Source organism: Curcuma longa, chromosome 6 (assembly GCF_044706935.1).
Source record: "Curcuma longa cultivar G26 ecotype Majalengka, Jawa Barat chromosome 6, ITB_CL_G26_1.1, whole genome shotgun sequence".
NCBI classification, from domain to species: Eukaryota; Viridiplantae; Streptophyta; class Magnoliopsida; order Zingiberales; family Zingiberaceae; genus Curcuma; species Curcuma longa.
This window is the reverse complement of record NC_133866.1, coordinates 9,255,398-9,273,269: the sequence shown is the minus strand read 5'-3', so window position 1 is coordinate 9,273,269 and position 17,872 is coordinate 9,255,398. Positions and strand designations below refer to the sequence as shown.

The 17,872-nt window shown below is 37.4% G+C and overlaps 2 protein-coding genes across 3 annotated transcripts; both read right to left on the bottom strand.

Annotated features, from left to right (window-relative positions):
* Window positions 1-315: 315 nt before the first annotated feature.
* On the bottom strand, window positions 316-1,007 carry LOC141831195 (transcription factor bHLH149-like). Its single transcript, XM_074718608.1, has one exon. The coding sequence runs from the start codon at window positions 965-967 to the stop codon at window positions 443-445; it is 525 nt and encodes a 174-aa protein (XP_074574709.1). The 5' UTR covers window positions 968-1,007; the 3' UTR covers window positions 316-442.
* Window positions 1,008-12,012: 11,005 nt separating this feature from the next.
* LOC141831000 (homogentisate 1,2-dioxygenase) lies at window positions 12,013-17,599 on the bottom strand. 2 transcript variants are annotated; one of them, XM_074718449.1, is made up of 9 exons: window positions 17,389-17,599; window positions 16,736-16,972; window positions 15,690-15,769; window positions 14,649-14,816; window positions 14,386-14,561; window positions 12,860-12,929; window positions 12,613-12,767; window positions 12,447-12,530; window positions 12,013-12,357 (listed from the first exon to the last, which is right to left on the bottom strand). In XM_074718449.1, exons 1-9 carry the CDS (start codon window positions 17,568-17,570, stop codon window positions 12,106-12,108), a joined length of 1,404 nt encoding a protein of 467 aa, XP_074574550.1. In that variant the 5' UTR covers window positions 17,571-17,599; the 3' UTR covers window positions 12,013-12,105. The 2 variants fall into 2 exon arrangements, with proteins under 2 accessions (XP_074574550.1, XP_074574552.1); XM_074718451.1 differs by having other exon boundaries at window positions 12,013-12,314.
* Window positions 17,600-17,872: the final 273 nt, after the last annotated feature.

Here is a 17,872-nt window from a genome sequence, read left to right as displayed (position 1 = left end):
AAAGGAACTGCATTAGATGGAACAAACACCTACTACTTGAATAGGTCATCGAGGAGTTTCTTTAATGGAAATCTCAGAGATATTTGGTTTCAACTCAAGAACACATAAATAGTCCCCTTGAAATTCACATAAATTTTTTGTTGTTGTTAAAATAGACTTTGATTATCTATCCATTTGGAAAACATGCAACATATGTTCCACCAATGCCACCAATTTGAATACAACATGTATTCTTTAACGTGGAGTGAACAGAAGAACTGTATGATAAATTTGCCATCAGGAAGAAAGAATCTGATCAAATGCCTTGCAATAAAATTAAATCAATCAGTTTCCTGGTGTACATCATCTTCGCTATTATCAGTACATGTCTCATCCTAATACAGTTTTGAGATCGAATTCAGATGAACAGCTTAACAAATCATGGTACAAGAAATTCCCCCAATCAGGCGCCTCTTTGCGCCTCGGCGGCGGCGGCCGCTCGCGCCCCTGAGAACGCATCCGCCAGCGCCCTCATGGCCTTCACTTGCATCTCCAGCGCCGCCACGTAGTCGGCGGCCTCCTCCAGGACACTGGGCGCCGAAAGCTTCCGGCACCCGGGCACCAGCCTCCGTAGCAACCGCAGCCGGTCCCTCCCCCTCGGCGAAGACGCCGGCCTCGTCCGCCCGCGGACGCTGCGTGTCTTGTCCTTGATTGGGAGGAACTTGAGGCGGTTGCGGCGGCGGCGGCGGCGGAGGAGGAGGATGGACCGACTCCAGCGGGACTGGCCGCGGGCGGTGAGGGCCAGGGCCGAGTCAGCAGCAGCCTTGACGGCGCGCGCTCCGCCTCCGGCGGTGGCGCGGAGGGCGTCGAGGAGGCGGCGCCCGTAGACCCGTTGCTGCGCCGCGGTCCGCCACTTGGTCGGCCGTTGGTCTTTTCGGCCGGCGTCCGCCGTTTTACTCCGACACTCTGACGGAGAAGAAGCTGTCATGGTGAGAGCGAGAGAGGAAGAAGAGCAGAGGAAGGAGAGAAGAAACAGCAGAGGGTTTGGTAAGTGGTAACGAAACGAGCATATAAATAAGTAAAAATAAATAAATAAAGGTTTTTCTTTCCCTTTTATTATTTCTTGCCCCAGCTCACATCGAATATAAATTGTTTGGCAAAAATTAAAGTCACATTCTCGTCATTAATTTATTTTTTTCAGAAAAATCTATTCAATTCCATATTTAATTTAGAGAGGTTTGATATAATACGCGACGGAGAAATGCGCGACCGTGCGCGACTTGAATCTGACCGTTCATCACGCGATCGCGCGTGAAGCTGGACCGTCCAATTTGGGAATGCACAGTGTTTCTTCTCTGACCCCCGCCGCTTTCGGCCACCCTCGCCGCGCCGTCCGGCCACCGTCGGCCGTCGGACCGGACCCGATCGACGCGCCACTCGTCGGCGCGTCGACCGGTGTCGAATTTCGGTCGGAATTGCGGCGGCAATGGGCGCGCCGGAGAAATGGCCGAATCGCGGTCGGAATCCGGCCAAATCACGATCGAAGATCGGCCGAGGAAGGACCGTCGGCGGCCGGCGGTCCTTCCTCAGCCGATCTCCGGCCGTGATTTGGCCGGAGAAACTGCCGATTTTTCCGGCCAAATTCGCCGACGTCCGACCGGCGTCCAGCCACCGCCGGCCGTCGGACCGACGCTGTTCGACGTGCCGATGAGTGGCGCGTTGATCGGGCCCGGTCCAGCGGCTGGTGATGGCCGGACAGTGATGCAATCCCGACGACAGTGAACGTGGGTTAGAGAAGTCGCGCACGGGGTAGCGGAGGGGAGTCACGTATTGTATCAAATCTATTAATTTAGATATCTAACACTTATTATCCAACTCTTAAAATAATTTTGATTCAATTTTATAAATTTTTTTTTATCGATCATTAAAATAAATCAAAAAGCACAAATAAATTTTGAACTCTTATTAGGCACTAAACATTTATAATATTGAAGGCTAGCTTGTTCGTTGAACCTAAATGTATCATGTTCTTCCATTATGAGAGGGAGGAGTGGATTCGAAGTATTCCTTCTCCGACAACTACTCCATTTCCTCTTGCTTTTTTGCGATAACGATCATGACGACGAGAAGAGGAATCTAGCTATCTTAATTAATTAATAATGTTTTCCAGAAAAAAAGGAGGCGAGGCTTAGAAAATACAAAGCATGTTTGGAAGACAACGAAGCATACATTGCACTCGATCGACTGGAACAGCATGAGGGTCTCTCCATTAGATATCAAACAAGGGAAAATGATGCACAATTCATATTTAAAAAATTTAAAAAGGGACAAGCATAGGAAGGAATGAATCATCTCATTATCCAATTCCAAGGTCCCAATGATACTGATGCATCCATGTGATAGAGTGATCTGAAATCAATATAATTCCACGTCACAATTCAATTATTTTTCTTTTTTTTAAAGGAAAAAAAACAGAAGAAGAAGCTCTGATCAACACGACATTGGGAGGGGAGGGTCAAGGTTGGTGGAGGCTACCACCCTACCACTCCCCTTGCTACATAAAATAGGCATTGAATGGTTGAGTGGGCAGAGGCCCCTTAATTGGGATGCATTGTAAGCTAATGAAATATTGATGAGCAAGTTTGATATTTGATTTGATTTGATTTGATGATAATTTATTTATATTTATTTAATACTTATAAATTAATTATATAATAAGTATGAATAAATTTGAAAATATATATATATATATATGTTTAATTTATTAATATTTATAAATAGAAATTATGAATGACGAATAACATTCATGAATAAAATTTATGAATCATATTTATCGATAAATTTTTATCAATATGATAAATGAATATAAAAAATTAAAATAAATATATAAATTTATATTATCAAATTTAATAATTAATCATTTAAATTGAGAGTTTAATATAATATCATCTAAACAGACCCAACTCAAGTTAAATTCAAACCAAGTTCAAACTAAAAAAAAAACACTAAGTTAAATTAAACTTGAACAATATATCTTGGTTCATTTGATTTTTGACTCGATTAATTTATTAAATAAATTTGACTCGTTTACAAAAATGATAAATCCCAGTTAGCCCTATTGACTATCTCTGGGGATGATCGATCCGGTCCCACGGAAGTTTCCCACCGGCCACCAAGGTAAATCGAGAAGTGCAGGTAGCGGTCAGCCTAGATGCCCAGCATCCTTTGATTACGCTCCCCATTTAGAGAAAAATTCTTTAAAAAAAAAATGATAAATCCCAGTCAGTCTCATGGACTCAATCCCTGGGAGTGCCCGGCCTGGTCCCACGGAAGTTTCCCACCGACCACCAGGGTAAATCAGGAAGCGCATACGGCGGTCAATCCAGATGCCCAACATTCTTTGATTGCGTTCCCCATTTGAAATAAAATTCTTGCAAATACGCCGTAAATACGGTCACAATCCAGTAGTTGCACCATTGCCCCGGGGATGAAAAATTCTTACAAAAAAAATGATAATCCCAGTAGTCACATCTCTGGGAGTGATCGGCTCGGTCCTACGGAAATCACAATCCGGATGTCCTACTGCTGCACCATTGCTCCGGGACAAAAAATTCTAACAAATACATTGTAAGTGTGAATCGATAAGATTTATTAATCAGCTGCGATGCAACCATTTCATCCGCCAACACTAGAACTTGTTCAATGGGTGTTCAACTGATCATTCAGTTGGATGGTGATGCAGAGGGAACAACACCACGTAGCTTCACCAGTAAGCACTTCACATCACCTGGCTTGTCGCCATTTCTGATATATATATATATATATTTATATATTGTAATAGCTCTCCTGCCGGCCGTGCAATAAAAACTAGCGTTATCGATCACAAGTTTTGAGGGGAAAAAAAGGAGGAGGAAAGCTCAGTTTATGAAAGCAACGTCGCACTTTGAAAGTTGATTAATTTGATGATAATTTATTTCTTATGCCTAACTAATTATATGGTTGTCTATAAGTCATATTATAATATATATGTTGGTAAAATTATTATAATATATATGAAAACATGCATGATGATTATATATATTCAACGAGTTTATCCATTCTATTCTAAATAATTTCTTAGATTGATTAATATCGATCTGACTCATCAATTTAACTTTGTTGTTTGTCTGACTTAGCTTATTGATGCTCTGATATATCCATTCGACTTTTGATGATCACAATGCGCCCTAGCTAGCCACCTACTCATTTGAAATATTATTTATTTGAAATTTGCTGTCCATTCAAAATATAGTTTTTATGAAAAACTATTAATAAAAATTTAAAAAGTACAAAATAAAAATAAATAATATTCTATTCTATTCCTGTTGTACTCTTAATTAACTTGTATATATATAGCTAGGAAATTTCATATATAAACGTAGTAGTGAACTAAAAGTTAATTATGATTTCAAAAATAAAAGTTGATTAAGAAAGATGGTTAAAAGAAATATCAATTTCATTGAAATTGATATTTCAATTATTTCAAGTACCTTTCTCAATCAAATATAAAATTATTTAATCCATAAAAATTCATGAAATAATAAAATAGCTATAGAATAAGTCGGCAACCTTTTGTTTGTTTCTTGTTAATTCTTTTTTCTTTATTATATATGACAATTTCAAGAGAAATAGTACATAATTTTGAGAGAAATAAAAAATATAAAAATTATGTGGTTTACAAAATGAAATTCTCTACTGAGTTCCACAGTAATTGAATAAATTCCTGTGTGATAGATGTTCTCCGTGAGACCATGTGTTCATATTTGGGAGGTGTTGTCTGTCTAAGGCAATCGCCTTATGATTATAATTTGTATTGAATAAATTCACTGTTTAAGTGCATATTTTATATGTTTGATTGGATCTTAGACTTGTTCACTGAATGTCCACAATACATTTCATAGCATGAGAGAATTTGTGATACGATCACAAACTGTGAGTTTCTCTACATGTGTAATTATGAAAGTATTGAAACTTTCCCTAGTCGATGAATTGATAAACACGGACGTCATCAATTCTGTTGAGACTAGCACGTTTATACTCCTTGGTTTACCAAGCAGTAGCTCTCACTAGCTGGAGACATTGGATGTTGAGAGTTAAACGTGGATGCTAGTTAAAGGTAACTAGTTCATTGGAGTGACCTGCCATGAGACTTCATGTGGTTTCCTTTTATGTCAATGAAGTTCTCAGTGCAGCTTAAGTGCGAGTTTCCTCAGACTTGCGGTATTCAAGTCACCTTGGTCGCGGAAGCTTATACTTTAACATCTTAAGTAAGCATCTCCAAGGAGGTGTGGACCCGAGATGATTGGGTATGAGTTGAAGTGCCCGAAGGTGTTTGAATAGCCCACAGAGGATTCACCGCTCTTTATAAAAAGAGACGTATACCCTACGGCCGCTTGTTTGGATTGTTACTGAAAGTCTTTGGCCAAAGCAACACGTATTCTTGAACACGTGTACGAGTAACTCGAATCCTCAGAACAAGGAAGTAAGCTTGGGCTAGGTGTGACATAGTCAGCCTAGTGGGGACTGACACACACAGACCATGTCCTGAACCAAGCGGGTATAAGACGGTGAAAGGAACGAGGCACGTTTCAGTAAAGCTGCTGAAGGGTTTAGAAATTGTTCTGAAATCAGTTATTGATTTTCCGGTCAATTGGGGATCATGATGTACTACTAGGTGCCACTCATGATCGATCCGAAATTAGGAGTTAATTTCGGACGGCCAACATAACCGGAAACCTATTGGGTCACACGCATTACAAGTTTGAAAGGACTTAAAATGAGTTTGATAATTAGATTCTCAAAACAGAAGAAATCCGGTTAGACCGGACAAAGGCAAATGATGGATTCTATCTTATGAAGATGGATTAACCAAAATCGGAAATGATCTGGTTGGTGAACCAGACAAATCGATTTTGAACCAAAGATTGAACCAACTTGGTTTGGTTCATGTTGGAAAGCATTTTGGCAAAACGGAAGGCATGACAGGCTTCGTCTTGAGAAGACGAAACAAACGAAACTTGTTTGGGTTAAATCGGAGTTCATTTGGTCATTCAATTAAGGTTTTGGTTGTGAACCAAGTTGAACCAAACCAAATAAACCCTTTAAAGCATTGAACCCGGTTCAATTGGAAAAACCCTAAAATATGGTTCATGCTAAATCCGGTTCACCCTCCTCCTCCCTCACGCGGCTGCACAGTGCGCCTCCTTGCCCGACGCCAGCTGCAAAGAAGGGAAAGAAATCCCCTTGTGGCCGGATCTTGAGCAAACAAGGAAGCTTGTCTTCCTTCTCTCGGCTGGCTCTTGTGCAAAGAAGGAAAGAGATCTCGGATTGTGCCTTTGATTCGGCGGTGAAGAAGGAAGGATCAACGCTAGGGATTGAGGTTCATCCTCTTTAAAAGGAGGAGGGTGCCGGCGGTCAAGAAGGTGATTCGATTGCTTCTTTTACCGCCGCCCCTTTTTCTTCTAGCTCTCCTTTCTTCTTCCTTGTTGCTCCTCTGCCCGATCCATTGGATTGGGGTTGCTGCCGCCGGCCCTCAGCTGAGCTTGCTGCCGTCGGCCCACTGTTGGAGTTTGCTGCCGCCGAACTTGTTGGAGCTTGCTGCCGGTTTTCTGCTGGTGCTTGCTGCAGGCGTCCTTTTGCTGTTGCTTGCTGCTGCCGGCCAAGACAAACCTTGGTGAAGTTGCTGCAAGGAGGAAGAGCATTGCTGCCGGAATCCTGATTTCGGAAGTTTCCATCGTTACCGGAAAGACTCCGGATTTGTGCCTTTGAGAAGATCTCCGTAAATTAGTTTACCGGCGATCGTTAGAAAACCCCGGAAACGAAAGCAACGTGTGTTGTTGCGCGTTTCCGATTTTAGGGTATTCTTCTGTATCGACCGTTGCTGATTAACGGCTAGTACCGCAACCAGCAACGGCGACTCGTGCTTAAGAAGCTGTCCCGACAAACTTGGCGTGGATCACCGATAGAGCAACTCAACGGTTCATGCCCTTTCCGCTCAGAGTCATACAACAGGTATACCTAGAATAATGGTTATTCTGAAAATTTTAAATTGCTATTATCTGTGCAATCTGTTGTATCTTGCATGCGTGCGATGTGTGTGTTGTAATAATTAGTTTATTACTTGTTTTGCTTCCGCTGTATTCGTTTTTGAAACGCATAAACACGCGCAACGCACCTAGCCGATCCCAACACTGCTTTCTCACATTTTTCTTTTTTCCGTTCATGTAGCCTTCTTTTCAACATTGTCGGTCATCATCGGTCTCTGAGCTAAAGCCCGAGTAAATTATGTGACTCCGTCCTTGTGTATATGTAAGGATGGAGTTAGGAATTTCATATTAGATAAATGAAAGATGTCTTGCTCCTATCGCACTTATAAATATTTAGATATGTACTGATCTGCGAAGGAGAGGAGGCTCTCTCTAAATCTCTCTTTCTTTCATCATTAAAAAAATGATAAATCTTTCTCCATTCTATCGTTAAGATACAACGGTGGATAACTCATTAAGATATAAGGGCGGATGTCCTCTACATTTATTTTTCCTTACCGAGTCAGCCGTGTCACCGAACAAAATCTCTTTAGTAATATGAAAAGCTTTGACAGCAAAACTCAAATGAGATGGTAAATTTCTACCGCATCAGAAATAAATTTTGATTTGCAAGTATCAAGTCAGTGTCCAATGCACTAGATCAACATGAATTAATTGAGGGCTAGTTGCTAAATTTAGCTGAACTTTATATTTTTTAAATAAATTTATAATGTACTTTATATTCTATTATCTATTATGTACTTTACAATTTTATTTTTTAAATAATTCATCATGTACTTTAAAAAATACATGAACTTTATGTAGGATCAGTGTGGTTGAGACAGGAGTGATTCTCGATCATTTATATTTTTTTCATTCATTCAAATGTTACGAGCCAATTTGAAAATCTTGAAGGCAGTGCACTCCTTTTGGAGCTTTCTTAGTTGCACTAGCAACATCTCGTTGTTTATTTTTCGAGCATAGAGTATGAATAGTAGGAAGATTGGTGTTTGTCTATGTTTTGAGGCTTGTTTTTATAGACCTGGATCGGTCTACCGATCCGCTTTATCAGTATATCGATCATGGGCAAACTTGATCCCTACCATCAAGTTCATCACGATCTGTGATCGCGTCATTATCAAGCTTATCGATCTACCGATCCTTGCCTTTATTGGTCTATTTATCCTTGGGATCGGTTTATCGATTCCAAGTTCAGTTCACTTTGGACTTGGTCTGGCTGCGCCTGGTTTACCTTTATATGTTTCCTCAATCTTACTTCCAACTACAGGTTCCTACAAGACAAGTATATAACAATAAACAAACTACCTAGCCTACTTCTGTAATTCGTCTGACCTACTAGTCTTACCTTGTAAGTCTAACTTACTATGCTTCATGTTTGGAGTCCCTCCAAGACTTCTCACCACCTAAGGCTTACTCTCTAAGATTTTTCTTTGTCAATCATCGAGTCACCCTTGACCTGCTTGGACATACCTTTGTCTAATTTTCAGTTATACCTTTTCTAATCACCTTGACACACTTGGACTCGTACCTTTGTCTAATTTCCAGTTTTCATAGACTGCTCACACTTGCCTAACTTTCAGTTAGAACTTCCTTTGCTAGTCATTCGATAACATATTTGGTCTGACTAGACTTTTTGCTAGTCACTTAGTCAACCTTGACTTGACTAGACGTAGCTCATATTCAAATATCAGGTCTTGTTTGGATTAATTCTTGGTCAAATTGATTAGACTTGGATATATTGTCAAACATCGAAATCCTAGAGGTTGATTACACAAATAATAATTTTAAACAACTTTATCTATGGTATATAAAATAAAAATGCACCAAATATATCGCATATAGGGCTTAGTAATCGATTTAGAATTAAATCAACTGAACCAATTTAATCAAAATCGAATAAATTAATTTTTTTTAAATTAATCAAATCGATAAAATTTTCTAATAAAAATTGAATAAATTGAACTAATAAAATATTAATTAATTTAATTTTCAACTAAATTAATCAACTTTTCAATAATGATAAAATATACAATAGTGAACTTTGTTGCTTTATTCACCTAGGAGGTCTAGGGAACACGATCGAGTTGCCCGTGCCACTTGCACAATCGTATCCGATGCTGAGGATCTAATAGAGAAGTTCCAACATCTGAAGCGACCATGGTGCATGGTGCATTTTGATTTTTTTGATTTAGAGATTTAAAGTCCAATTCGATTAAATAAATTATATTTATTAATTTAATAAATTATTTTATTAAAATAAAATTAATAAATTATATTTATTAATTTAATAAAATAATTTATTAAAACAATTATTTTAATAAATTATTTTATTAAAATATATAAAAATTTATTTTAAATTTTAAAAAATAACATTAATGAATTATATTTATTAATTTAAAAATTATTTTATTAAAATAATTATTTTAATAAATTATTTTATTATAAATTTATAAATTTATTTTAAATTTAAAAAATATAAATAAATTATATTTAATTTTTAATATATTATCACTAATATTATTAATATTAATATCATTAATTTAATTTATTCTAAAAATAAATTAAATTAAAAGTAATATAGTAAATATTAAATTGATTATGTTTTATTCCCTTCAAATTGTGAAAAACCTTACCCTAACAAGGTAATGAGATTCCGGGGTTATAATCCATTTTGTTGACATGACAATAATGTTGCATTACTCGGGAATCTTTGATAATCTGAATCAAACAAGGTTATCATCCTTTGATAGATAACCAAGATTATAAAGATAACTCTCAACCAAATGCTCCCTAAGTTATATTTTATACTTCAAAATTTTAATTATGTGATAACTTGATTATCACATAACTAAGGTTATATATGATAACTTGAATCAAACACACCCTAAAAACTTCTTACGTGATTACCAGGTAATCACATAACCGGGTTATATATGATAACTAGAATCAAACACACCCTAAGAACTTCGTGCATCGATTGTCTTTTATAATTTTTTACTTATGATGGATGGTTTTATTTCATATGAGAGAGTTGCTTCACGTTGTACTAATTAGATGCTCAACTTAGGCTCTGTTTGGATGGGATAAGAGAGATTTCATTAACGGAAGAAAAAGGAAGGGGAAGGAAGGGAAAGGGAGGGGAAATAAAATATTCATGTTTTTTTATTTGGAAGGGATTGAAGATTCATTAATGTATGTAACATGTATTATCTTATTTGGGAGGAAAAAAAATGAATGAAGTTTAAATATATAAAGTTACAAAAATACTTTTACTTCTTAAAAAAGATAACGCATGTAAAGGACGAATGAGAAATTATAAAATTTTATCAATATTACATGTAGAAACTATGATATAGAAGATCTTAAAATAGACAACGCATGCTCTTTAGATAAATTATGTCCTTAAAAGAGGAGAAGAAAAAGATTATGATTACTTATTTCTATCCTCTTAATTTTATCCTCGAAGAGATTTATGACGAGGACCGACAACATCATGAAGTGCGAGCGGTTAGACATTAGATGGTGACTGCGCACGTTGCATGAAGAGTGACAATGCAAATATGAGATACATAAACAGATGAGTTAATTTAAAAATTAATATTTTAAAAAAATAAAAATAAAATAAATTTTTTTCTCTTCCCTATTACATTTCAAATCCGAGTATAAAAAATTATAATGATTTATAAATATGCAAAGGTAAAACTTAACCTTCTCGCCCATTTTCTTCTTTAATTCATTCCATCCCAAATAAGAAATTCAAATTCTCTCTTTTTATTTATCCATCCCTCTCTTCACTTCCTTCCAAACTTCGTTCCGAGCATGAACCAATAGATCATGAACCAATAAAGACTGAGATATTTGGAGACGCACCCATTCCCTCATTGTCTAATAGTTTCAAATGGATAATGAGTGGTTCTCACTGCTTTGTTCTTATGATTTCAGACATACCGAACCTACAATAACTCTATGCCAATCATGTCAGGCACGACCCAAGTTGGTGACAACCCAAACCTGATATGAAACTGACATAGCTACCCTAGACCATGCTCAAAATAATATATCAAGTGCAAATTCAATAATAATAAACAAACCAAAATTATTCTAAAAAATTAAATGGTTAAGGTTTATTTAGTATATTTTGAAACTATGTTAGGGATAGGGATTTAATTTTATAGTAAAAAAATTATGAAATTGGATTGTGTGTTCGGTCCGTTGGGCATGCTAAATGATACTGTGTCGTGCTTTGCACTAGTCATGTAAAAATCCAAGCACAACATGAACCAAGTTGGATTATGCCAAGCACAATCAAAGCTGTGTTGAGTCGAGGTCGGGTTGACTCGTTGAAACCTATGGTGGCCACTATCAAGGAGGATGGGGAAGCCATAGCCATAGAGGTCCATAGAAAGGGAGTCACGAATCCTTTAATGCCTCATCTTGTCGACTAGTTCAGTGTTAGAAAATTGGATCGCACCCAAACGAGGAGCCATTCCTAGATCCACAGAATCATGTATCCCTAAGTAACAATTGATTGTTTCTTCAAGTGTCATAAGACAAGGAAGCCATCCAAAGGGGAAAAATATCACCAACTGATCAATGGGATTACTAGCAAATCAGTAACAATATAGACAAGCAATTAAATTGATGATCGCCAGGAGAGGAAAATATTCCTCATTTTTTTTACTTTGTTATCAAAATAGTTAATAAAATCTCAAAAATATTATAAAAAATCATTATACCTTAAGGAGCATTTTGATCATTCCCCAAAGATCATCTGCATATAGTCAGTATGATTCAGATAGCATTACAGCAAGAATTAATGATTCTAATGCAATGAAATTAACTCAAAGAGTTTTATTCTAAAATCTTAAATATTTACTGAGAACTTATTTAAGATTGCCTATGCCAATGATACATGGCTTCTGACGATCTTTTTCTTTTATTTTCAGCATTTTTAGATTATTTATTATGCACAAGTTTACAAATTTAACCATGTTTTCTTAGCACATCTTCAGAAGGAACTCTTCCAAGTTTACAAATTCTGTCATACAGTTTCACCATCTTCAGAAGGAACTCTTCCAGTGGCAGAAATAGCAAGACTCCCATTTTGTTCTACTCCGTTGTGAGGTGAGAAGTGTGGCCTCAATCCAATCCAACACTGGTAGTAGTTTTTATCCAGGTCAGGTGACTCGAGTGCCCAAGGGCAAACGCGAGGTATGAGGTATGACTCGAACATGAAAGCCAAGGTACCCCCTATCCGAAATGGCTCACTATTGTCACCACAGGCAATAGTTGCCTAAACAATGAAATGGAGAACATTGTGCAGTCCATTATGCAGCTATTGCAATCATTTAACGCAATTGTAAATTGGATCTTAGATAGTACCTCATAGGTTGTAGTATCGGGTCCATGAGGTGTCATACAGCTATGGAGACTGGCACCCCCAGGAAGAAACCCATCAGCTTTAGCCTGTAATTGAGAGTTGGTCAATCTTAATATGAAATGAAATTAGATTCATAAAGATGGAATCGGAATGCAATCATGTATATACCTCATACACACCATAAATTAAACCCATAAATTCACTCATACAATTTCTGTGATAATATGGAGGACGAAAAGTATGCTCAGCAACTAACCACCGCGGTGGGAAAATTACAAAGTCAAGTAATGCAACACCTGGTTTATCTGATGGTGCTGTTAGCACTGCAACACATAAGAAAAGCATAGAGTCACCTCAAAATTGTTATCGTCCAGAATAAAAAACTTGCTTAAAAATGAAAGCTTGAATCAAATACCTGTGTTTACAGAAGGATCCCCATGATCACATAAAACAGTATTAAATGGGCAGAACTTACTCAAATCATACTGAAACACACACACCAAAAAAAAAATATTAGAACTCGTGATGGAATCATTTTAACTGCTATTATGACCACACAAAAGTAGATCAAAAACCATTGATAAGCTATATGAGAAATCCTTAACTGCAGAACTGAAGCATAAGAAACAGAGATAGCTATTATTCCCACGTGTACAAGTGTGGTGATCCACTGTGTTTATATATTAAAAGGGTGTTCCCCTCTTAAGAGACGAGTCATTTTGATGAAATGAGCTCCACTTGAATTCTTCATGGAATGAGAGATAGACCCATACTTTGAGTCACGATGGACATGAGGGGATATGTTGAAGTTAGGATGCTCCACGCCTATAATGCCACTTTGTCTATAGTTATAAGGGTGCCCCCTTCTAGATTAGTTATTTTGGATAGAATCAGCTCCACCCAAATTCAGCAAACAACAATCATTTACTGTAACAAATGCAAACTAATGTTGAATTTCTTATATACTCGTGAAGCGACCACAGGCACGAACAAATGCTGCTCTAGAACTTTCTATTTATATATTTGGTGTGAATCACAGGCAATGAAAGAATCGTACCCAAGGGTAATCTGCAGTACATTTATTGAACCAATTGAAACTAAACTATTGTAGCTTTATCTGGAGTCTAGAGACATTAGTAATTGCGTCAATAGTCTGAAGCCTATTGTTTCAGTGATTGCATGCCCGAGAAGAATTTTGAGTATTAGTGTCCATCAATCAGTTACTGTAACAAATGCAAACTAATGTTAAATTTCCTATATACTTGTGAAGCAACCACAGGCATAAACCAATTCTGCTCTAGAACTTCCTATATATATTTGGTCTGACCAGAGTCACAGGCAATGAAAGTATCGTACTCAAGATTGATCTGCAGTACATTTATCGAACCAATTGAAACCAAACTATTGAAGAATTTACCTGGTGTCTAGAGACATTAGTAATCACGCCAATAGTGTGAAGCCTAATGTTTCAGTCATTGTGTTTGTCTAACTTTAGCTAAAATCGTATTTACCTCAAATACAATTTTGGGTAATTGTATTTGACTAACAAAAAGTACCTTGTATGGTACTTCTTATATATTTATTGGACCAATTGAAACCAAACTATTGTAGCATTTACCTGGAGTCCAGAGATGTTAGAAACCGAATCAACTGCGTGAAGCATATTGTTCTAGTGACTGAATTTTGAATAATTGTGTAGGTCTAACTTTAGCTGAAATTACCAGACTAACAAGAGATACCTTGTATGGTACTTCCTATATATTTATTGGACCAATTGAAACTAAACTATTGTAGCATTTATGTAGCATCTATGTAGCATCTAGAGACATTAGAAACCAAGTCAATAGCGTGAAGCCAAGAAGTACCAGTCACATATTTTGAGTTGTGTACATCTAACTTGAGCTGAAATTACCAGTCACATATTTGACTAACAAGAAGTACCTTATATGGTACATAATTTCCATGCCAAGCAACCACATTAAATGGAGAAAAATCTTGTTTTGCAGTGAAAAGCTCTCCACCAAACTTTTGCACAATTGTATACCCTGGCCGGTAATTTTCTTCAAACCAAGCAGTCGGAACAAGGAAATCTCTTGCAGCAGCCAGACCGTTAGCCCCTATGCGACAAATATGCGTACATTGCAAAAATATTCTGAATATAATTTGATTAAATGTCTTAAATGACAGGATACTGAAGCTCATACCAATAGGGCCAAGATCAGGAAGTTGAAAATGTGCACCAAAAATTTCAGCAACATAGCCCCTTGATGGACCATCAGGCAAGTTTACAGAAAAACGAAACCCTTGAGGAAGCACAACCATTTCTCCAGGAGAAACTTGCAACTTCCCACACTCGGTTGTTATTGACAACCCTGGGTTTGCCAAAAAAAGAAAGGTCTTAAGAAGGATGAGACAAATGACAACTAATCAAGCACAAACCAGTTCTTGATGATGATACATGTGAATACATATTGTTGCTTAAAATAAGGGCAAATTGTAAATCTTCCAAATTCCCAAAATATAAGAAGAAGCCCAAATCAACAGGCAACATAACAAGCAAAAATCTACAAGTTCTCTAAGTACCTAATGATCAAATTCAGTGTTCAAGATGCATTACGGCTTCCAACTTAAATTAATTTATCAGTTATTTACAGGACATAGAAGGAGATGCCATATGATTTTTCTTGTAGCAATATAAAGGATAAATGGTTAGTCTAAATATTAAGTGTGATAGTGGCCTGAACAAAGTTGTATAGTTATGTAACTAATGCTGAGTAGTTGGAACTTTCCAGCTTCACATTGCTAAGACTAACTTCAAGATGCAAAGTGAGATACAAATGTTTAACTAGCTATATCACTTGGAAAAAAATTATCCAACAGTTCAAATAACAGAATTGCATTTTCAGTCAAGATAATAAAAAATAGCATACGATTTTCACATCCTCACTTAACTAATCAAACAATGAGAAAACAGTTAAAGCTCATTGAGATTAAACTATAGGAAGACCTTTATCAAACTGCAAAAGGAAAAGCTCAAGAAATTAAGTCGTTACCAACTTACCATTTATTTATACATACAGATTCTCAACTAGAAAATTATAGCATATGAGATAGAAGAACATGCCCTTTGCTTAAGCAATGGCAGTGATTTCATTTTGGAGAAATTTCTTAAGTTTCCAATATTGGTTCTAGAAGTGAAACCACACAGAAGTAACCTAGTCATAGAGTAAACGGATGATGCTTACTTCCCTTCTGTGGAACTATTAAAAAATCACCATCAGCATTGCATAAGGCACAACCATCCATGGATTTGTTAGCAGCATACCTGCACGCAAACAAAACATCAAAAATGATTAATTCTAATATCCATGTTTTTCTTCTCTCTCATACTATGAAAATTATGTGAAAATCAATGAGGATGCTCTAGATCAGTGCATCCACAGCTTCATGTGAAGCAATTTCAACTTAACTATTATATGCTACTGGCAGAATAAAATGATTGCTTTACTTGCATAACATCTCTGCCACATCTATCATCAGGTAAGGTTTATGAAACAAAGTTAATTTTTCTCAAGGTAGTATAATAATAGATCAGGTAGATGAAAGGCAAAACATAAAACTGCAACAAAAAAAAACTCACTATTTTGTTATCTGGGCCATAGAGGAGTTTATAATTCATTGTTAGCAAGAGTATGTTGGTTTATCAATCATTTAGATTGACCGTCAAGTCAAACATCAAAGTGTAATTGTAGAACTATTTAGTATCTTAGCATACACAAAAGTGTAGTTGAGCTTCAGTGTATAGCAACATTTTTCATGATCATATATTTGGGTTCAATCAGACAGATGAACTTTAGAATAACTATCTAAAATTTTCAAACATCCAGGATCCAGCATATTTCAGGTGAAGTTTGTTGTGCAATATATTTTGGTTAAAGTGATCTGCTCAAAACATGATTATCGCCTCCCTCACCCTAGATAATTTTCTTCTATCACATTGCTTGAATGTTTCATTTATTTTTTGTGCATAAATAGTAATATTTCAAGCTGTTACATTGCTTTATATATATAGTGTATATATTTTATATTTTCTAATCTTTCTATCAGTCACTTGGACATGTAAATAGTGCTCTTTCTCCTACAACATATAAAAGCTGTAATTTGATTGACAGCAGAAAAATATTACATTTCTCTAAGAAGCATTATTCATGAAAAATGGGTCCTCAAAACTACTGGAAATTCAAGAGTGATAAAAAAAATCAAATCAACTAAAACGGAAAATTGAATATACATGTGAATTGCATAACCATGCCGAATGAAAGAGCTTCCTGATCCGCACACAGTATAAAGTCCATCAATGAAATCTGTTGATGAACCTGAATCCGGGATGTTTATTGGCTTCCAGCGCAGCTGAGTTGGTGTAGCAGAACTAGTTGATTGATTAAACTCACTAACAAGACGTTCATGGCGAGGAACACGAGCGTGGAACGGTTCATGAGTGACCGAAGGCTTTATACGATACAACCAGCTGAGGGTCCAGAGATTAAAAACAATAGCACAAATCAAAATTTAGATCGTTCAGCATGACAGATGACAAATTGCAGAGCTATTAGAAGATCCCCACCGGAATTTACCCGATACCTATGATCGATAACTGAAATATGAGCAAACGAGCACTTATATAAAATTCGGAAAGAACACTTGAGTAGCTATGCCAGCAGCAATTTACGGAAATTGGAAGCACAAAAGCAGAAAAAGGCACAGGAAAGCAAAATAAAGAAGGACACAGTCAAATCAGTCTCCACACTGAAAAAGAAACACACAAATCTAAGATTGTTAAAATAGCCAAAATTCGAGATGAAATCATCAGATCAGGCAAGCACAAGCGTTGGTCCTCCTTTTCCACTCAAGAAAGCACGCGCTATCATGGACTACAATGAGCACCTGCGCTGGTTGAGCTTGCGGGGGGCAGTGAAAGAGGTGCCGGAGATCTGTTCGGCGTAGAGGCCGTAGGGGCACTTGAGGGGGTTGTTCTGGCCGCGCGGCAGCGCCCCCGGCAGTGCCTCCGACTCGAAGTGGTTTCCGAACCCCGAGAGATATTCCGGCTCCGCCGACGGCTTCTCCATGCCCAGCCTAATCGATCAAGGAGGAAGAAGAGGAGCTTCTGCGCTGGAGTCGCGAGAAAGTTGCCTTTTCCATTTATGGAACCAGGACGTGACTCGATGTGGGGCCTCCTGTTCCGTTCCACGTCCAGCCACGAAACACCATTATCTTCCTCAGCAGTGGCGTCGCGGTGCGACACGGATGCAACACTAGTACGGTAACGTCATCATGACGAGACTACCGGATTAGCGTTCTTGGTTCTGGCCATGCTGAGGAGTCTCACACGGCAAGCCTACTAAAAAATAATAGGGGCGGATTGGATCGC